Here is a 21,949-nt window from a genome sequence, read left to right as displayed (position 1 = left end):
CATTCGTTAATGGCTGCTCTACTTTAAAACGTAGCGCATTTTGACTTGACAACTCAAATTAGAAGTAACCCTTCGTACAGTGAAATAGTTGACAGATGTACAAGACAACACCGAGTTCCCTAGGACGATTCATTTCATTAAACCGACATACGTAGTTCCATAAATTGAGGCAGAATATATTTACCTTCTCCTGTGTGAGTTTTTGTCTGCCAGAAACTTTGCATTCTGACAGGCAACATCCTATCTTGCATTGTCTAGCTGTGATAATTGCTTAAACTCTAGGCTCCCGCTGTTCATGGACCCAGAATCCGTCGGCCGGTCGCAGTGTACGCACGGTCTAATGAGGGACACTGGAACCGTGGGTTCGAATCCCGCTCTAGGAATGGGTGTTTGTTCACGTATTTGTGTGTTGTGCTGTCCTGTGTACAGGTGGAGAGGCCTTGCGATGGGCTGATCACTCGTGCAAGGAGTCCTACAAAATGTCAAAATATATCAAGTAACCTACAGAAGAGGCGGGCGAGACTCACACTGGGTTGTTACGTCCGTTACTGTTTCCATATCCTCCGTCGGTATTTTTCATCCGTGGTCTTGTTAATCAGCCGATATTCGTAAATGTGACACCCAGAACTGACAGTGATTTCATGTTATTTTTTTCTATTTGTGTGTTTATTTTTACGATAAATTAAGTGAACATGTCTCGCCGTCAATTAAGTTTAGACGAAGAATAGTCACGACTTTGGAAAGAAAACCTCGAACTTTTAGAAACGTGTAAGCAGATCTTGGTTGCTTCATATAAGTCATCGTTGAAATAAAGAATCCGACCAATTCTGTGTTATTTTCGTAAGAAGACTTCACAACCCTCAGTTTCTGCACTAAGTAGTTATTATTATTTAGTGTTCTGTCTGACGACAGGTCCATATGAACAGGATCCTTCCATCCTTTTCTCGGACTGGGACCTGTGCCCGAATTTATAACTTGTGTTCAAGTTATAAATTCGGGCACCGCCGGGAATCGAACCCGAGACCCCCAGGATTACAAGGCCAGCGTTCTAACCGATAGACCATCGTGGCGGTACTAAGTAGTAAAGACACATTAATAAAATGTCATTCTGTACGTATGTTTCTATAAAATTTATGTTTGTTTAATAAATTATTAAACTAGTCCGTCATCGGGACGATGACTGAGCGCCAGAACCCAGAAGCCAGCCAGCCATCTTGGTTTTGGATACCACGGACGCAACGTCACTCTACAGTCGCGTGTACAGTGCATGACGCGTGACCTTGAGTGCGCAGAAGACGAAAATACGTTAATTCGGACACCGCAGTTGTGCGCGCGGAGCTGAAGCACGTGTCCAGACTTACATCAACTTACGTTTAGCGGTTGAATTTCAGTCCTGGAGAATATGGCGAGTGACCTTTGTGACCTAGATTTTCTCTTTTGGCTCGAGACCCGGGTGTTGGCGGTGTTGCGGTGTGACTGCGGTTAACTATCGATCCGGGCGCAGACTCGGAAGAAAGGCATAAAAACGAAACCCTGCCCACTCACAGACGCATCCACCAACACACGTCAGAGCCGTCCTTCTCCTGTATGACACCTGACGCGGAGCATCCAGGCGTGCTAGACGGTTCGTATTAATCGAATGATTCTTTGTAAGTGGCATATGGCCGGGTACTCCAACTCTCTTGACCTCCCACCAAATTATTTTTCACGTTTGATCCAAGGGCTAAGAGAAACCTTGGAAGTGTTTTATAAACCAACAGCCATGTTTTATCTAAATTACCACAGTATATACTCAGATATAAATTTCATGGAAATAACACACAAATTATGAGCTCATACTATAATAGACTTACATGTTATTTTAAATTATATCCTGCAACAGCTTGTATATGACACAATTGCTTCCTCGAGAATGTACGTGTTGTACGCAAATCTGCAGACAAGATAAGAATCTCTTCTTCCATTGGGCTTACATGTAACAGTCGTGTTCCATCATTCTACTGTCCCAGCATGGACCGCGTTTTCGGTTCTCGACTGAAATATACATTTTTGGGTCCTTGTCTTTTCTCCGTCTCTCCGTCTCTGCTCTTTGTGTATAAGTCTATTTGTCGAGCTCTGAGGTTTTCACGGCGGGGACGATGAAAATGATGATGATGATGATGATGATGATGATGTTTTGGGTTTTGGCGCCGTGTTGTCTATTCGGTAGATGCCGGCGTTTCGGAGAAACTAATTGTCTCCATCATCAAGGCTGAATATTGAGACATTTTGTTTCTCCGAAACGTTGGCATCCATCGAGGAGACAACACGGCGCCAAAACCCAGAACAAGAAACCAATGATATCTGCGTGTTCCTCCACGGACTTAGCTTCCGTCTTCTTGTATTTTTGCTCCAGGATTTAAGCCCCCCCCCCCCCCCCCCCCGTGAAGTGATCTCCCGGTTTATCGATCTTTGAAAATCTCTTACTTTCGCAGTTCCCCCCATTTCTGGTACTTCTTATTCACTTCCTTCGAATTGCTGATCGTATCTGGCGACATCGCCTGTTAACATGCATTAGGTTAGGTTTTCCCGTTCTTGTCTTGGCCGCAGACCGGGTTCTATTTACCAAGAGGCGGTCAGTCGGAGTATCGATCCACAGAACAAAGTTATTTCTCACACACGTCTCTTACTTTCCACTGCCCCGATGTTCGTAGTTTGTTTATAATTATTTTCTTTTATATAGTTCTGGGTAAACGCTGGCCTTGTAATCCTGGGGGGGGGTCTCGGGTTCGATTCCCGGCGGTGCCCGAATTTATAACTTGTGTTGGGCAAGGCCGTGGTCTAGGCAACACGGAGTTTTCCTCCGTGGTATCCCAACAATTACTCCATTCATACACAGAAGAAGGCAATGGCAAACCACTTCTGGATCATCTGCCAAGAACGTATATGAACAGGTCCCAGTCCGAGAAAAGGATGGAAGGATCCTGTTCATGTGGACCTGTCGTCAGACAGAACACTAAATAATAATAAGATGAGGTGGTCTAGCGGTTAGAACGCTGGCTTTGTAATCCTGGGGGTCTCGGGTTCGATTTCCGGCGGTGCCCGAATTTATAACTTGTGTTGGGCAAGGCCGTGGTCTAGGCAACACGGAGTTTTCCTCCGTGGCATCCCAACAATTACTCCATTCACACACAGAAGAAGGCAATGGCAAACCACTTCTGGATCATCTGCCAAGAACGTATATGAACAGGTCCCAGTCCGAGAAAAGGATGGAAGGATCCTGTTCATATGGACCTGTCGTCAGACAGAACACTAAATAATAATAGTTCTGGGTTACAAAGATTAACTGGTTAATCTTAGTAATCTGTTTAAGGAAATACTTTGTACTGTTTGCTACGTAACATATAAATAAAAAAGATATGGATTTATTGATTGTTAAACCAAGTGTGACATGTAGTTACCACAAGACTTTAAAGGATTAATCTATCTGTATTTAAAGGCTGGCCGATGCGGGACTGGAGGATGAAGACTTTGAAACCGGGAAGCTGGGATCTTCACCACGCCATAGTGCGTAATTAAAATTTCAATTAAGTCATCAGCAGTAATTTTGTCATTGTCTGCTACGTATCAGTTATTTGGCGTGGTATATTGTGGTACATTTGGCCTTTTTTTGTTTAAATTTCCGCTACCATTTACAGAAATCGTGAGCTCTGAGGTTTATCGTGTGGTTTAGTTTAATGACTCAGAAATAGCTCAGCGCAGCGGAAGAACACACAGGTTGAGTTCCATCGTGGAACAATAGGACTGGAGTCTGCAAATGACTTGTATAGATAGGAGTACCTTTAATTGAGACAAAAAGTCGTCATTTGATTCATCAAAAGCCTATTTCAATTTTAATTTGCAGAGAAATTTAATGAACTGCTATTTATCTCAACATAATGACAGTTCATGAGATGATAATGTTGCGTCATATTGTGATGATTATAATTGTTTAATTTTAACCGTCTAATCACAATAAAATATTTTATTAAATATTTTAATATTTAATAAAATATTTTATTAAATATTTAATTATATTTAATAAAATATTAAATATTTTAATATTTAATAAAATATTTTATTAAATATTTTAATATTTAATAAAATATTTTATTGTGATTAGACGGTTAAAATTAAACAATTATAATGACAGTTGTTTCACGGATCTGAACGTAATCGACTACCCCTTTTGTTCAAAGTGGCGAAAATCGCGTGTAGACCGGGAAAATTAAGATTTTGCGTGTTTTGCCAGGTGATAGAAAGCATCTTTTCCTGTTTTCCTGTTTTAACCGGATGCCTGATTGGCTGTCTGGGTTTCCCCTTTCCTTGTGTTGTTCTGCAAACGTTACTTTGCAGTAAGGATAATTCGATTTCTCGATCGTCGTGTGTTACTAATCGATACACAACCGGTACCAATACATCACAGCGAAAGTAATTTGTTTTGTGTTTGTAAATTTGTTTTCTACTGCAATGAATCGTAACTCTCATGTGTATTTCTGTTTATTTCTGTCTTCGAAACAGTTTCTATGCTTATATTCCGTCTTGAGGGTTGTATGTACCAAAACCAATATTAGGTTTCCTCGTGTGAGAATCGTAAACCAAGATGGCAGACTTTTTCCACCAAGCACGATACCTCAGTGACTGGTTATGGGCTCGGAGATCGGAATTCGATTCCCGGATAGGACACGATTTCCTCCGCCACCGCGTTTTGATCTGTTGTGTCTCCCACCCATGGTGTCCCAAAAAAAAAATATGTGTACTCTGTACACAGAAAAAAATAGCACATATAATTTTCCGTCTGTCAGTCTATACGTGTGTTTGCTGATGCCAAATTGACTGCTTTCAAACTTTGTTATGAAGATCCTAACTTTTACTATATTTTGAACTTGGTTATTTGAATGTGTTATAATCATAATAGAAGTAGCAGTCGGGTTTTTTTATTATTTAGTGTTCTGTCTGACGACAGGTCCATATGAACAGGATCCTTCCATCCTTTTCTCGGACTGGGACCTGTTCATATACGTTCTTGGCAGATGATCCAGAAGTGGTTTGCCATTGCCTTCTTCTGTGTGTGAATGGAGTAATTGTTGGGATGCCACGGAGGAAAACTCCGTGTTGCCTAGACCACGGCCTTGCCCAACACAAGTTATAAATTTCTTGCACCACCGGGAATCGAACCCGAGACCCCAGGAAGTACAAGGCCAGCGTTCTAACCGCTAGACCACCTCATCTTACTATTATTTAGTGTTCTGTCTGACGACAGGTCCATATGAACAGGATCCTTCCATCCTTTTCTCGGACTGGGACCTGTTCATATACGTTCTTGGCAGATGATCCAGAAGTGGTTTGCCATTGCCTTCTTCTGTGTGTGAATGGAGTCGGGGTAGCTCAGTATAATGACTGACTACAGAATGGACTACCTGGGGTTCGATCCCCGACGAGGACAAAGGATTTTTCCTCTAGCCTCTACTTCCAGACCGGCTCTGGGCTCCACCCTGCCTCCTGTCCAATGGGTGTTTATTTTCCTTTAAGTATTGTCATGTCATCTAAGGGATGGAAAATGCACCCGTTAGCGGCCCAGTTCCATCCAGACATATTCTCACCCCCCCCCATATTAGCAATAAAAATTGATAGGCTTACAAAAGGAATATTGTACATTTAATTAGTTAAAGTTGTATTTCAGTTGCTGGGCATTGTGTACACTTAAGCTGTTTTAATTAAGTCGCGTTATGGAATTTTATATAGTCCGCTGGGATGTGTGTAGAATAAATGTTTCCGTTCTGCCGCTGCTAAACCATAATTATAGGGGCGAGCTAGAAAGAAACCTCCCTTATTAAAACCTAACCACTGCCCACCTGTTCCTTTGTAAATGTTCTTTTATTAATTTATTCTGTGTAGAGAATTCTTGAATTGAGATCATAATATGGGGGTGTAAAATGTGTTGCGTGATTATATGATCATGGATGAGGCATCTCTGTGCTGCAGCGATTAGTTAAAATGTTATCATCCTCTCATGTAGGGTTTGTCGGTTTTTAAAAACCGGTTTGTTTGGATAAATTTGTAAAATTCGAAAACAGGTTTTTAAAATTTAAAAAACCGGTTTTTCGATACTAGAATTAATATGTAAAAATTAATTAATTAAAAACGTTAACATTTTGACTTGAAATCAATGAAATCCGAAGACACTGAAGGCCGAATTTTCAGTATTTGAGGCAACCAACAAAAGAACAAAGAATTTAGATTTATTTTCTGATGCCCTGAAAACGATGAAACCAAGTTCGGTAGCCAGTGAGAGAGTATTTTCTATTTCAGGCAATTTTGTATCTAGAATAAGAACAAGATTAAGTAATCGTTCAGTGGACATTTAATGTTTTTCGAAATCATATTTCCTGAAGAAAAATTCTAAATGAAATAAAAATTTAAAATTTATATTTTGTACGGATTTTAGTTTTTTTTATTTGGTTTTGTATGGAGTATATTTTATTTTGTTATATTTTTTTGTAGTTCCATAAATATTAAATAAACTGAATTTTTTTAAAATAATTATAAATATTTTTTTTACTGTTTTAATTATTTTTTTGTAAAAATTCGAAAACCGGTTTAACCGGTTTTTTTTTTTAAAATACTGCAATTCGAAAACCGTTTTTTTCAAAAGTCGGTTTATGTATAAACCCTACTTTCCTGTGTGTTCTTCGTCTTCATTTTGATTTTAATGCTGTAGGCGTGTAATTTAAAGTCTTTTTTTTTTTTAGTATTTGGTCACTTTTGTCTTTAGGTTAAACAACCTCGCTCTTCTTCGATGTCTGTCGTGCTTCTGTGCTGTTCTCTCTCATTACGTGCAGGCCGACGTAGTTCCTTTTTTCCTGTTCGCAGTGACGTTTTAGAAGAGCTCGTATTGCCTTTGTTTGAAACGACGCGAAAACCGCGCATCGGATGTTGTGGGCGTCTTATATTGGTGAAATGCACCAAAACTGATTAATTACAATTACAGGCATTTTACACGAAGACTAGAAGCATTTATGCATGTATTTCGCCAAATATTTGTCGGAGCGAAAACTATTTTTTTAAAGACTCTCAGTTTTTTCGAAATAATTCGCCAGCAGGGAAGCTGTCTCGGACAGAATTAAGACACTTTCTCGTCATTTGCCTGGAGAGACTTTGGAAACTCACAGAAAACCTAAGTAAGTTTCAGGGCCGAGATTTGAACCCGGACCTCACGAATAGGAAACAGCTTACAGCCCACGGGCGCTGTTTTTTGATAACTTCCGCACCAAATGTCTACCATTGAAACGGACAAGATAAAACACATTTAAAATCAGTTCACTGGGCTGTGAAACGGATATGATTGTGTCGGAGGCTGTGGTTATCCGCAGGTACAGAAGTCTTTTTTTTTGTGGGAGAAAAACGCTGTTATCTGCGTACCAAACTGTGATAAGCAATGCCTGATAAGAGAAAACCGCGACTGGCGTCGTTAGTAGCATGTGGAGTTCTGAGGGATTTAAGTGTCGTGGTGTTGGTATGGATATTCTGGCCAGCGCTTGTGAGGCAGCCATGATGTACAGTTACGTACCATTGGCTCACTACGTTCTGGACCCAATTGTTATACAGGCAAGGTGTTAGTATCAAGCTAAGAAGTCAAGAGAAGCGAGTGTCTCACAGTCGTATTCTTTGTTCATGCTTTCTTTCATCGCAGGTACGATACAGCGGTGTAAAGTTTCACGGTTTGCATGTATTAAACGCTGTATCGTTCCGCCTTACTGATCCCACAGACCGCGTATGTCTTCAGAGAATGTTTGTCGGCGTAATTGTATCTTCGTTGTAGTTTTTATAAAACCTATTCATTAGTCTCGCATTAATACTGAGTGATAACTCTTAGTGGACAAAAATGCTTGGTCTTATGTATTAAGGAAAAATACTTTTATCAGATTCGTACGTAATGTTATCAATCTTTATTGTCTTATTAATAGATTAATTATGTGTGTGCGTAGACGAATTTGTTATCATCAGTGTGGATTCCGACGTGATGAATCAGCTACTGGTCTCATGTTCTGCATTGTTCAGATACTAAAAAAATAAATCGGAATTTGTAGGATTTGAGGTTTTCACGGTGGTTAGTCTGAAGACAGCGATAATATAATCGGAATATAACAGGTTACCTCAACAGATATTTGAGAAAGGCTACGAGATATTCGAAAAGGAGAAGAATTATACAACTTTCACATTGGCTCGTGAGAATTTAGACGTATTTAAACAAACTCTGTTGTGAAGTCCATATGGGTTGGTTGATTTCTAGGTTAGGTTATTTAACTACGTAGTTTTATCTGGTGGGGGGGTTATATAAGACATCTGATGAGATTGTTCTCTCTGGAGAGACCTTGAGTTACGCAGAAGCTTCAGTCAGTATACATAACCGGTGACTCCACTGAGATTCGAACTGGATACACGTCCCGTATATGACGTATGATGATAACCACAACACATTATGCTTGGTACATCACTCGCTGTTGCCTGTTGGCTTATAAAATTCACATTTTACATTACTTCAGTACGTCACTTCAGATATGTGGCTCTCAGTTGTGATAACGCGCCCTTTGGTAACATGATTGGTATTGTCGTAATAACTCATTGCCATCTTGCTAACTCAAAAGCAAGGTTGTCCAACGCTTTATGGCGAAAATCTTCTGGAAAATGTTCGTTATACCTTCCGGTATTTTCTGTTCAGAATCGATCCCGCGTTCTGTAGAACGTCTTGATTGCCTTCAGCTACACAGTGAATATCGTCACTTGCGTTGTAAACTTCTTGCCTCTGGAATTGCATTTGTGTATTAATAACTGCCACGGTGGTCTAGCGGTTAGAACGCTGGCCTTGTAATCCTGGGGTCTCGGGTTCGATTCCCGGCGGTGCCCGAATTTATAACTTGTGTTGGGCAAGGCCGTGGTCTAGGCAACACGGAGTTTTCCTCCGTGGCATCCCAACAATTACTCCATTCACACACAGAAGAAGGCAATGGCAAACCACTTCTGGATCATCTGCCAAGAACGTATATGAACAGGTCCCAGTCCGAGAAAAGGATGCAAGGATCCTGTTCATATGGACCTGTCCTCAGACAGAACACTAAATAATAAATAATAATAATTAATAACTACTCTGCTGTGTATGGAAACAGCTGGAATTGATAGTCCAGAGTAATTTCGTTGCATTCCTCAGTCAATCTACCCTCAGGATGAAGCCGTCAGGAAACTTCTGTTGTGTGACATTTGACGTTAACACCGCGGCAAGTGTGGGAGGTGGCTGGCTGTCTTCTGGGATGTTGTGTCGTGTAGTCTGGCCGATGTTGACCGACGTTTCACAAGAGTTTACTGTCTCCATTATCAGGGCGATGACAGAGGCACTCAGCTCCTCTGAGATATCGGTCACTATCTCTCAGTCCACGAGGTGCAACATCCGAAGAACGTTTTATGTGACACGATGGCAACAGACGAGTTTCATGGATGTTCCAACGCCGGTATTTTTGTCTTGGCCTAGTGACGTGTGGGAAGGCACATCGTAATAATGCATAACCCACTTTTCCGGCAAATGATACGTGTTTCTCGACGAATGCGCTGACCTAAACTTTCTGCAGTTCTGAGGTAGAGTGATTTTTAACTGTTTTTAAGATGCATAATTTATTTAATGTTAATAAAGATCATTACAACTTGCCCTTTGATTTTGACAGTAGGATTTCTTTTTCTGTCTCAATAACTGTTGAATTTCCCACCGATGACTTGCTTCTGAGTTGTGCTTGGAGGACAAAGGAATCGTCATTAGTCACTGTTTATTTATTATTTATTATTTTTTAGTGTTCTGTCTGACGACAGGTCCATATGAACAGGATCCTTCCATCCTTTTCTCGGACTGGGACCTGTTCATATACGTTCTTGGCAGATGATCCAGAAGTGGTTTGCCATTGCCTTCTTCTGGGTGTGAATGGAGTAATTGTTGGGATGCCACGGAGGAAAACTCCGTGTTGCCTAGACCACGGCCTTGCCCAACACAAGTCATAAATTCGGGCACCGCCGGGAATCGAACCCGAGACCCCAGGATTACAAGGCCAGCGTTCTAACCGCTAGACCACCTCATCTTATTATTATTTAGTGTTGTGTCTGACGACAGGTCCATATGAACAGGATCCTTCCATCCTTTTCTCGGACTGGGACCTGTTCATATACGTTCTTGGCAGATGATCCAGAAGTGGTTTGCCATTGCCTTCTTCTGTGTGTGAATGGAGTAATTGTTGGGATGCCACGGAGGAAAACTCCGTGTTGCCTAGACCACGGCCTTGCCCAACACAAGTCATAAATTCGGGCACCGCCGGGAATCGAACCCGAGACCCCAGGATTACAAGGCCAGCGTTCTAACCGCTAGACCACCTCATCTTATTATTATTTAGTGTTGTGTCTGACGACAGGTCCATATGAACAGGATCCTTCCATCCTTTTCTCGGACTGGGACCTGTTCATATACGTTCTTGGCAGATGATCCAGAAGTGGTTTGCCATTGCCTTCTTCTGGGTGTGAATGGAGTAATTGTTGGGATGCTACGGAGGAAAACTCCGTGTTGCCTAGACCACGGCCTTGCCCAACACAAGTTATAAATTCGGGTACCGCCGGGAATCGAACCCGAGACCCTACACTTAGTCGAGCGCGTTCACTTTTATATCAAACGGCATACGTAGCTAAAACCTCTTTATTGCATTAGGCCCACAGTATTTTGTGATTTTGTATTCTGGTTGAGATAAATCTACGTAATCTTCAGATAACATTATCTGTCAGTGGGCAGAAATCGAAATGTGTTTACATGGCATTACTTGAATAAATGTATCACCTACCATCGCCTCGTTTCCGTATCGAACAAATTAATTTTCGTTATGTTCAGTAGTCATCAGAATCTGTTTGCGGGTTGCGTAGCTTTATTGACGACTTATTCAAATTTATTAATTCTAAAGTTTAGTTTTGATATGTCTGTCGGGGAAATGTTATACGTGACTTTTCAGGAATAATTTATCAGATCTTAATTGTACGCTGAAGATTTTCCTTGTTCGTGTTGTGATATTCGGGTTCATTGTCTTGGAGTTTTTTTTTTTTTTTTTTTTTTTTTACAATTTGTTTTAATGCTTTAAATCTTGTCGTATGTTTTATGATCGTTCATCTGAGCCTGAATCCAGAATAGTGACGTACTTTGTCGTAAAATGTCCTATGCACTCTGCAAGAGTATAAGTTAAAGTTAAACACAAAGCTGTCCCACTACACGCAATGTAGGCATTTGGGGGGAGAGGTGATATAGCTCCTACTAATTCTTGACCCCGGCACTAGATGGGGGTAAGTGATCATCATCACACCACGGCCGCGATTTACCGCCGGGAAAAAACCCCGGTACCACTGGATAGGATGGGTACGTCTTGCTTTGATCAGCGTAATAACAATTTTTAAAAATTTCTTGTCTCGTCTTGGTACAGTTTATTCCATTATCTCTGAATAATAAATAAATGTTGGTAGCCATGGTTGGTGGTCATTTGCTATTAAGGGATTTGTGGGCTGAGCTGGATAATATTTATCACTGTAATAATTCTTCTATAGCCTACCATGTATTTGTGTACAACGCAGCGTATTATTATAACCTCAAAAGTTATTCTTACTCTGTTTTAGTTTACATTTGAGATTTTACTGAGTAGATGAGTAAACATTTTAACTTGTATGGTTTACAAAGTTTGCTTAAAATTAATTTTGACATGATGCTCTGTGGAAACGTTGCGGGCAGACAGGAGTGCGCAACACTTCAGTGTTGTGGCTAATTAATACTCGTAGGACTTTTCACGACGATGAGTCCGAAGATGGCTGCCTTCTGGGTTATAGCTCGGTGTAGTCTGGTAGAAGTCTACCGACGTTTCAGAGGTGGTTACTGCTTCCATCATCAGGACAAAGACCCAGAAGTCAGCCATCTTTTTCGTGAGACGTGTTCTTTGTGTCTTAAACAAATGTAACCGCATTCAGGCAATGTCAAACGCGAGTGTGACCCTTTGAAGTCGAAGCTCGTCTAAGTAACATTTAATATAATTCAGTCCGTACCGCGAAGAAAACACTGCACTTCACCATTACAAAGATCAACCGAGTAGGATCTGAGGTTTTCAAGGCGGTGAGTCTGAATATGGCTGACTTCTGGGTTGTTACGCCTTGTAGTCCGGTAGAAGCTTAACGACGTTTCAGAGGTGGTTACCGCTTCCATCATCAGGGCATCAACCCAGAAGACAGCCATCTTTTTCGTGAGACGTGTTCTTTGTTTCCTGAACAAATGTTAAACGCTAGTGTGACCCTTTGAAGCCGAAGCTCGTCTAAGTAACATTTAATATAATTCAGTCCGTACCGCGAAGAAAACACTGCACTTCACCATTACAAAGATCAACCGAGTAGGATCTGAGGTTTTCAAGGCGGTGAGTCTGAATATGGCTGACTTCTGGGTTGTTACGCCTTGTAGTCCGGTAGAAGCTTAACGACGTTTCAGAGGTGGTTACTGCATCTATCAAGATAATCGTGCCCCTGAAAAGTCGATAAATTTCCACCAGACTACACGTCACAACGCAGAAGACGGTCATCTGCGTACTCACCGCCCTGAAAACCTCCTTCTTCCTCCATGCTTCTTGCTTTAAGCTCGTCGAATTTCAATTAATCAAAGCAATTATGTCCGTCGTTACGTGAATTTAAGTTTGTTGTTATCGATTCAACAGACACTGAGGGCGATACCGTAAGCCTACTTTAGAGAAAAAATTCCGCTAAAATAATGAACACGAGTACGTGTGTCATCCACAGCTCCAAGTTTGCAGAGTAATCGATACAAACGCGAGAAGACCCTTCGAGATGCTTGGGTGTGTGTGTGTGTGTGGGGGGGGGGGGTTATTTTCTTTGTGGAGTATTGACAGTCGTACGAAAGTACTAAATGTCTCAAGCTGGATGACGTGTGGGCTGTGAAACCTCGTGGGAATACGTTCCAGCTCTCCTTTATTCGAAAGCACCGAGAAATGTTAACAATTCCTCGTGTCCGGCGGAAAGAATGGAACACGTCGATGTATCTTTGAAACGTTGCTCTGGGTACAGTTGGGTTCTAGAATGTGGGACGTACCTCGTGTAAAATCAAGTTTTTTTTTTTTCGTAGTGCCGGATATTTCTTACGCAGAAGGCGATGTCGTAAAGCCACCAGCTTTCTTTCGTGTAGTTAGTCTGCTCTTGACAGCGCGACTTGGGGATGACGTCTAACAAGTGAAACCCCGGTCGACCGAAACCCCACCGGTTCTGCAGTGTGGCAGTGGATTTTCCTCCGACTTCCTGGCCGAAACATTGGGTGTCGACACTCCACCGTTTGTTACATGCTACGAGGTGCGATCGGAAAGTTTCAAGACTGCGCGTATAAAAACCCGTACACTTATCTCAGGTATTAAATTCATCCATCACCCTCGAAGTAGTTCCCCTGGGAGTGAACACAACGATCCCAGCGCCGCTGCCAAGCCTGGAAGCATCCCTGGAAATCTTTCTTTGTCAGCCTGTCAAGCACCATCTGCGATTCTGCCTGAATCTCTTCTATCGTCTCAAATCTTCTTCCCTTTAGCTGAATTTTCATCTTTGGGAAGAGGAAGAAGTCACACGGCGAATAAGGAGGGTGCGGGATGACGGCCATGGTGTTTGAGGCCAAAAACTGGCGAACTTTGAGGGCGGTGTGCGCTGGCGCGTTGTCATGATGCGTCGCACACACTTTCATTTTCCACGTTTTTCACATTTAGTTCAGAAGCCTTGAAAAGAGCAGGACACCCGCGTTATCCGCGGCCGTGTACTTTGTAACGTGTGTGCCTGCGTTACGATTTTAATCACCTTATCTCTAATGGCTTTTGAGGACATAAAATTCCATTTTATCTTTTAACTCTGCATACATTTCGTATTTTCCTTACCATCTGCGATGTTTTCGTCATCCTTTGTCCAAGTACTGGTAGGATTTGTTTCTTCTCGCATACGCATTTTAAGACTGATTCGTGAAATATCGATTTCGTCTACGTAATTTCTGAAAATCACAAGGCAGCATGGCGTTGGCCGAAAATGTAATACGTAAACTTCTGACGTCCACGATGGGACAGAGACAATTTCATTGACGTCGGAATTTTTACTCCGGAGCTGTCCGACCGCGAATTCTTCGTTGACGCGAGACGCTGTTCTCGGTGGATGTTCGAGTCTTCCGTCGAGATGGCGTGGTCATTCATCGAACGAGTTCTGCTAGTTTTTCTTCCGTTACTTTTCTATTTGTTTCCTTATTATTTACAGTCTTTTCCATCTTTCTTAGACATTACTTTTCCTCAGTTGTCCGATTTACAAATCATCCTTTTTAATAATGTTTTGTCCTTTCTTTGCGTGTTATTTTTCTAATTGTATTTCCTTCGTTCCTTTGATATCAAGTTCCATTTTCCTTGTTTATTTAATTTATTTCGTTCGTATTTCGGGTTTAATGCTCTTCTCTGATGCCTGTGTTCCTGTTGTACTTCGCCGTCGTTAAACAGACGAGTCCAGCGAATCCGTAGCGCGGATATTTCAACAGGACTCGTTGCCTCCGCGGTTAAAATAGACAGTCTCCCTTCTCGCTCCGTAGCGATCGAAGGCTGGAGCCCTTTGTTTTACGATGTTCCCTACAAACGTAACGCAAGATACGAGACAACAAAAGCTTTTCTACAGACCGTCTTTTAAGACCCAGAAAGCGTACAGATGTTTCATGGAGCGTCATGCCACCTGCAAACTCAACTATCAATTTTTGTAACGCGTGTGGATTTGGAGTTTATGCCGTCTGGTAAATTGTGTTAGAAATTGTTGATTTCAATACTTTGATGTCATCTTCCTGGGGCGTTTGCAAAACCTCATCATCACTTCTTCCCCGATCTTTAGCTTGAATTTCAAACGCATTCTGTCCTGTTCTTTTTAATGTTATCTGTGCCCTGTTTCCAGGGTAGTATTGGTATTCTTTGCCGTCTTGTTCTGCATGGAAAATTAAAAGATATCTTCCATATTCCATCGTTAATGCAAGTCCGAAACTCCGCAAGATATAAATACAGGCATACCTCGGAGATATTGCGGGCTCTGTCCCAGACCACCGCAATAAAGCGAGTCACACGAATTTTTTTGTTTCCCAGAGCACATAAAAGTTATGTTTACACCATACTGTAGTCTATTAAGTGTGCAATAGCATTATGTCTAAAAAATGCGAGAATTAACAAAATGTGACACAGAGACACGACATGAGCACGTGCTGTTGGGAAAATGGCGCCGATAGACTTGCTCGACGCAGGGTTGCCACAAACCTTCAATTTGAAGAAAAAAACGCAATATCTGAGAAACGCAATAAAACGAGGTATGCCTGTATTCAAATAGAATTACAGCACATAATTCTTAATGATATCTCTCTCACTCCAGCGCCGCGCTGATTATAATTCGTTTCCATGTACGTTTTAATTGTTAAAAGGCGATTCGCAGATGTTTTTCCCTACAAGAACGTAACCTGGACGATAAACCATTTTCTCCATTGATCGACGACATTAATTTTGACAGCCGATATGGTTATGTGCCATTATCTGCATATTTATATTATTATTTAGTGTTCTGTCTGACGACAGGTCCATATGAACAGGATCCTTCCATCCTTTTCTCGGACTGGGACCTGTTCATATACGTTCTTGGCAGATGATCCAGAAGTGGTTTGCCATTGCCTTCTTCTGTGTGTGAATGGAGTAATTGTTGGGATGCCACGGAGGATAACTCCGTGTTGCCTAGACCACGGCCTTGCCCAACACAAGTTATAAATTCGGGCACCGCCGGGAATCGAACCCGAGACCCCAGGATTACAAGGCCAGCGTTCTACCCGCTAGACCACCTCATCTTATTGTTATTTAGTGTTCTGTCTGACGACAGGTCCATATGAACAGGATCCTTCCATCCTTTTCTCGGACTGGGACCTGTTCATATACGTTCTTGGCAGATGATCCAGAAGTGGTTTGCCATTGCCTTCTTCTGTGTGTGAATGGAGTAATTGTTGGGATGCCACGGAGGAAAACTCCGTGTTGCCTAGACCACGGCCTTGCCCAACACAAGTTATAAATTCGGGCACCGCCGGGAATCGAACCCGAGACCCCAGGATTACAAGGCCAGCGTTCTAACCGCTAGACCACCGTACCCATTATATACAATAGATAAATTATGATTTACTTGTAAACATTAGAAATTCATCGACAGATTAAAAGGAGTGTGTAATTAAGTATCTTTTTAATGCTAGTTTAAATAGTGCCTTTTTATTTACAAGACTTGTGAGATTTGATGGTAGAATGTTGAAAATTTTGATTCCCGCATAATATGCACTCTTCTGAAAACATGAGAGGTTGGCAATTGGTCTATGAAGCTGATTTTTATTCCTTGTGTTGACACTGTGTACAGCGGAATTAGTTTGAAAAATTTCTTGGTTATTTACAATAAAGTTCATTAACGAGAATATGTAATATGCCTATGAAAGGCCGTGTGAAAAACACAACAACGTAAATAAACTTCTGTAGCTATAAAGGCTTTGTTTCCTTTCCTCAGGTAAGTGGAATTAGATGTTTAACATCAGATTCAGCGGTTGTTTAGCCATGACCTGACCTGCTGGAATAAAGTACTATGTCCATTGTCCCAACCACGAATGCTTCTGGAATTATATAACATTTCCTTTGCTAGTGACGTGTCCTTTCCTACGTCGGGCGTGGTCATAATCTTGAATCCGTTACTTTTCGTGCGAGATAATATCTGTCGAGTCTTTGGGACAGATGTGATGCTTCTCCGTTGTGTAATAAGGTCAAAGCCGGGTCAGGGTTGCCTAAAAGGTTACCACGTAGTTTAGCCCGGGACGCGTTCTGATAGAGGGAGGGCGGACGATCGATGCCGGGGTGGAGCGGCCCGTCACGAGATTTGCACACATATCAGCTGGTCGCTTCGACGAAGAACTGTTCAGGAGCAGTTGATACCGAAAAGTTAATCGACGAAATACATTTTTCGAGGGTTTTGTTTAACAATTTACTGGGTCGATTTGTTCTCACTGCTGTTTATTTCGAAACCAGTAGTTATTCAAGTAGATTAATGTTTGCATGAGTCGTGTAACAACGCTGATTCATTCCAACAAGTTGTCTCGCTGAAATCCTGCGATGGAACCTTTGAATTTGAGGTCCAGGCTATCTAGCTCAGTCACTAGACGGAGTACGGGTTGGATGATACGGGCTGGACCATCATTATCAGATGAAGGAAATGTAGTTGAGAACGCTGTATTGAAAAGTGACTTTTTTTTTAAAAAAAATTGCGGTTCCACTTATAATTAAGCTATCTTAAAATATTTATATGTCTTTAATTCTGAAATTACAACTTTAATCCTAAAACGAGGGATACTTATAAGGCAGCAAATTCATCTTTGATTATGTTCTTAAAAGTTACGTGAAAGAATCTTGTAATTTCCAACAAATCGTGTTTATGATTTAAGGCTTAAATCATAAACACGATTTGTTGGAAATATTACTTGCCGCGAATTTTAAGCAGAGATTCGAGCCAAGTAATATTTCGCGATATCTTAATTTCGCGTGCCATCTGTTGAAAGACTGCGTCTGAAGATTGCGTTTTCTTTTCTGCTGCGTACGTTTTATCTTTGTCGTGCCCAACCTGACACGAGATACAACATAGAGGGAACATTCATCCCTCATAAAATTATAATTTTCATACATAGGCTCATATTTCGTATGATATCCGGCCTGTAAGAGATTTATGTATACCTTGACTTCCAACAAATCATTCCTTTATGTCGGTTTACGTCGTAAAAGTTTTGGCACTAACATTTAACTGCTGGGGGTGAAATATTTCGTGGATTTGGAAGTATAACGTATACAAGCGATTAAAATATACACTAAAACCTCTCTAACTTGGACACTTGCGGTTCCACGATAATGTGTCCAACTTACAGGGGTGTCCAGGATAGAGGGAAAGGGGAAAATCATAATTTCAAATTGTCGTGTAATAACAATGTGGTAATTGTAAAGTATTATGGAGCCCTTCACAAAAAAGGAAATTATTGATAAGAAAAATAAAAAGGGTAAATTAAATTTTTATAATTTCTTTTTCAGTAAATTAAACTTGCATGGATAAGCTCAAATACTTTACGTTTACCGACAATGTAATCTATTTACTTACATAATCTAACTACTGTAGGCTTGCTCGAATTAAGAATTAATGACAATAATAATAATCTTTTGAAACCCACTCTCGTGGTTGCACAATGAAATTTTAAATGTTCAGAATGTATTCTTTTTAATTGTACTTACGGCATTAGCTCAACATAAGATGCCACTTATTTCTTGTAAAAACGTCCATCACAAGATACTGCTTTTTTGATTTTATCTTTGAATTTGTCCATCCTCTTTCTAATTTTCGACGCAATGCCAATAAGGTTTCAACCATTCCTTGTTGGTTATGAGCGAAAGCACACCGTTCCAATTTCTGTTTAACTCAGTTGCAAGCTCAGTACTGACAAAGTTAAAACTGTACCAGTAATACGTACTGTAGTCCAGTGAAGGGTTCAACAAAATAATTCCATTGATGTGTTCAAAGTCTCACACCTTCAACCATAAGGTAGAAGGCATTCATAAGTCAAAAATTCAAAGCAACAAAATACTAACTATAAACGTTTCCCATAAAAGCATTGAAGCTAAGTGCATGAACCTGTCCAACTTACAACAAAAGGGGTGTTCAAGTTCCAGGATAAAGGGGTGTCCAAGATATAGGGTGTTGTGGACATGTAAAATTATAGGATATTCGCCGGTTCCAATTAAAAGTGTCCAATATAAAGGGGTGTCCAGGATAGGGGTGTCCAACTAGAGGGGTTTTACTGTACTTGCAAATTTAAAATATATAATTTTCAAGACGATTAAATAAATACAAGTTTCTTGTTAGATCCATAGAGATATTATTTTTCCTGGATGCGTTGAGATAGAGTCATCTGACGTCCCCCCCCCCCCACCAAAATGTTTTGTGTTTGCATTGGAACTAGAAGTGGAGTCTGTCCCTTAAAACGAGGACTTACGTCGATATGAAACTCCCCTGAACGGTTAACTCTCTTTTCAGAAGATAGTGTAATTGCGTCATATTGTGAATATTATAACAATTATTTATTTTAATCCGTCTGATCACAATATTTAAAATTTATTATAATTAAGATAATAAAATATCATTGATGTTCCATATCGATTGATCGATTTACATTTCGGAACATTTACACAGCATGTTTCGGTTTTTATAAAACCATCATCAGGTGTAAAATATATCTAAGGACTTAAAACTCAATTATGATTTCTGTAGTTTTTTTTGTGATGTTTCATTACGTTTGTTTTTCAATTTTTGGGCGAAGGTGTTGTTTTTCTTAAATGTTATTAGATGTACATATCGGCCTGTAAGTAAATGATTGAAAGAAACACTAAAGAATTTTCAGAGACGAATCTGTGGATCCCGAGTAAGTGGAACAACCATTATTAGACCTCGTGTGGAGCAGATGTTACTAATTAGTTCAAGAAAATTTATTTATGACGTCACAGGCAGAGGCATTACGTCTCTTGAATACTTATCTAACATGTGTTCAGTACATCGAACGTTTGTGCGGGAAATGACAGTAGGAACATTTAACAACGACGGCGTTATCATTATATCCGGAGACGAGGAAATGCAAATACGTGTCATTATCTGAAGACGTAGTTGCTATTACGTCTTTGGCGCAGGAGACGTAACTTCCAAAACACACGAGTTAAACTTCATATAATTTCTCTTGTCGACAGTCGCAAGAAGTCGATGTTTTTGTCTCAGCTTTATACCTTTATTTAGTTGTTAATTAAACGACGCTGCCAGTAGTATATCGTCGATGATTAATGAATAATTAATGATGTGGGATTTATATAGAAGGGAGCTACCATTGCCTAATTTAAGATGCTTTTCCGGCATGTGCCTGGAAGGAACTGGGGAAAATAATGAAAACTCTTAAATCAGGCTAGCTGTCCTTTTCTCAAGATTTGAACTCGGGATCTCCCAGATACGAAGCAGGAGTGCCAACCACTCCGCCGCGATGTACTGAGGGTGTTTTTGTCTTATATCGAATTGGTGGGATGGGCGAAGTCAAGGCAGTGTTACTGGCGATATAGACTGACTTCTTTTGATCTTATATCACTCGAAGGTTTTCTAACTGCAGATGTAACCACATCTTCAAGTAGCCATACTCGATTTAGCAAGCGGTTTGTTTCAGTATCAGTGCGTCGTGTCATCGGCCAGTGTGTTAATCGTTTAATATTTTCCTAGTGCTGAATAGTATTGAATTATATGTGCATTATTTCTTGTTTGTTCCAGTATTCCCCAATGTGCCGGCAGCGCCAGGAATGCCTTGCCAAGGAGAGGACAGTAAGTAGATCAGCCCACGATTCAGAATGCTCGCATAAAGTCTAGGCGAAGGATTCTGCTTCTGAATAAATTGGTTCACTCCTTGAGTCGCGTTATTTAATCGAGAACGCCTTATAGAAAAATTAAATATCTGTAGATCCGCCACGGTGGTCTAGTGGTCAGAACACTAGCATTGTAAGCCTGGGGTCCCGGGTTCAATTCCCGGTGGTGCTCAAATTTATAACTTGTGTTGGGCAAGGCCGTGGTCTAGGCATCACGGAGTTTTCCTCCGGGGGCTTTCCCGGTTTCTCCGTGGCATCCCAACAATTACTCCATTCACACCCAGAAGAAGGCAATGGCAAACCACTTCTGGATCATCTGCCAAGAACGTATATGAACAGGTCCCAGTCCGAGAAAAGGATGGAAGGATCCTGTTCATATGGACCTGTCGTCAGACAGAACACTAAATAATAGTAAGATGAGGTGGTCTAGCGGTTAGAACGCTGGCCTTGTACTTCCTGGGGTCTCGGGTTCGATTCCCGGTGGTGCCCGAATTTATAACTTGTGTTGGGCAAGGCCGTGGTCTAGGCAACACGGAGTTTTCCTCCGTGGCATCCCAACAATTACTCCATTCACACACAGAAGAAGGCAATGGCAAACCACTTCTGGATCATCTGCCAAGAACGTATATGAACAGGTCCAGTCCGAGAAAAGGATGGAAGGATCCTGTTCATATGGACCTGTCGTCAGACAGAACACTACAAATAAAATAAAAAGATCTACATCCATGGCCTGATATCATCTGTGATCTGTGTAATCGGATGTGTTGAATTTGAGATGAAATCTTCTAGTGACATAAAACTATGCTTCTTAGGGGTTTTTGATATCATTTTTCCACCGGACCAGAAATTGTATTTTTTTCATTCATTGTATGTACACAAAATTAGGACAGCTGATTTAGTTACAATTCTGAGATTTAATTATTTCGATTGAAATAGTTTTGGCATAAAATGAAACTTCTGAGAATTTGAAGGGTTTGCCGGAAACGCCTGTGAAAATGAGCTGTCTGAACAATGACTAGCCGTTTAATTAACAGAGCATTCATTGAGCATTTTATAAATGTTCATCCGGTGAAGGCATTTCCTTCCTTGTTATTGCAAATCCTTGAGGGTCATCACCATTTGACGTCTCGAGATTATATGAACCCGGTCCACTAATCTTTTGAATACAAAGGCTTCTTGATAAAAGAGATCTCTTTCATTTGAGCCACGTGCAAGTCCTCGCTTATCTTTGATAGCGCCGTGCTTCCTCGGCAACTTCTCTGACATGTTAGTTGCGCGGGTCATCAGCTTTTCAGGCGCTTGATCCTAACAAGAATCGCCGTTTCTTTATGTTTATAAGCGTGAAGAACTTATTAACCAGCCCAGTGGTAATTATATGTCCC

At 40.9% G+C, this 21,949-nt stretch overlaps 1 protein-coding gene across 4 annotated transcripts in view; it reads left to right on the top strand.

Annotated features, from left to right (window-relative positions):
• aPKC (protein kinase C iota type) overlaps positions 1 to 21,949 on the top strand; it is a 191,760-nt gene that overhangs the window by 95,293 nt on the left and 74,518 nt on the right. For all 4 annotated transcript variants that reach the window (XM_087361038.1, XM_087361037.1, XM_087361039.1 and 1 more), the window contains one exon: positions 20,476 to 20,526. In XM_087361038.1, coding sequence (XP_087217164.1) covers positions 20,476 to 20,526 — 51 coding nt within the window. The remainder of the gene's footprint in view (positions 1 to 20,475; positions 20,527 to 21,949) is intronic.

This window comes from Zootermopsis nevadensis, unplaced genomic scaffold (assembly GCF_977971745.1).
Source record: "Zootermopsis nevadensis isolate Lab colony 2312 unplaced genomic scaffold, Znev_1.0 Znev_ptg000050l, whole genome shotgun sequence".
Taxonomy (NCBI): Eukaryota; Metazoa; Arthropoda; class Insecta; order Blattodea; family Termopsidae; genus Zootermopsis; species Zootermopsis nevadensis.
Note: the sequence above shows the minus strand (reverse complement) of the source record. Positions and strands in the feature narration are given on the sequence as shown.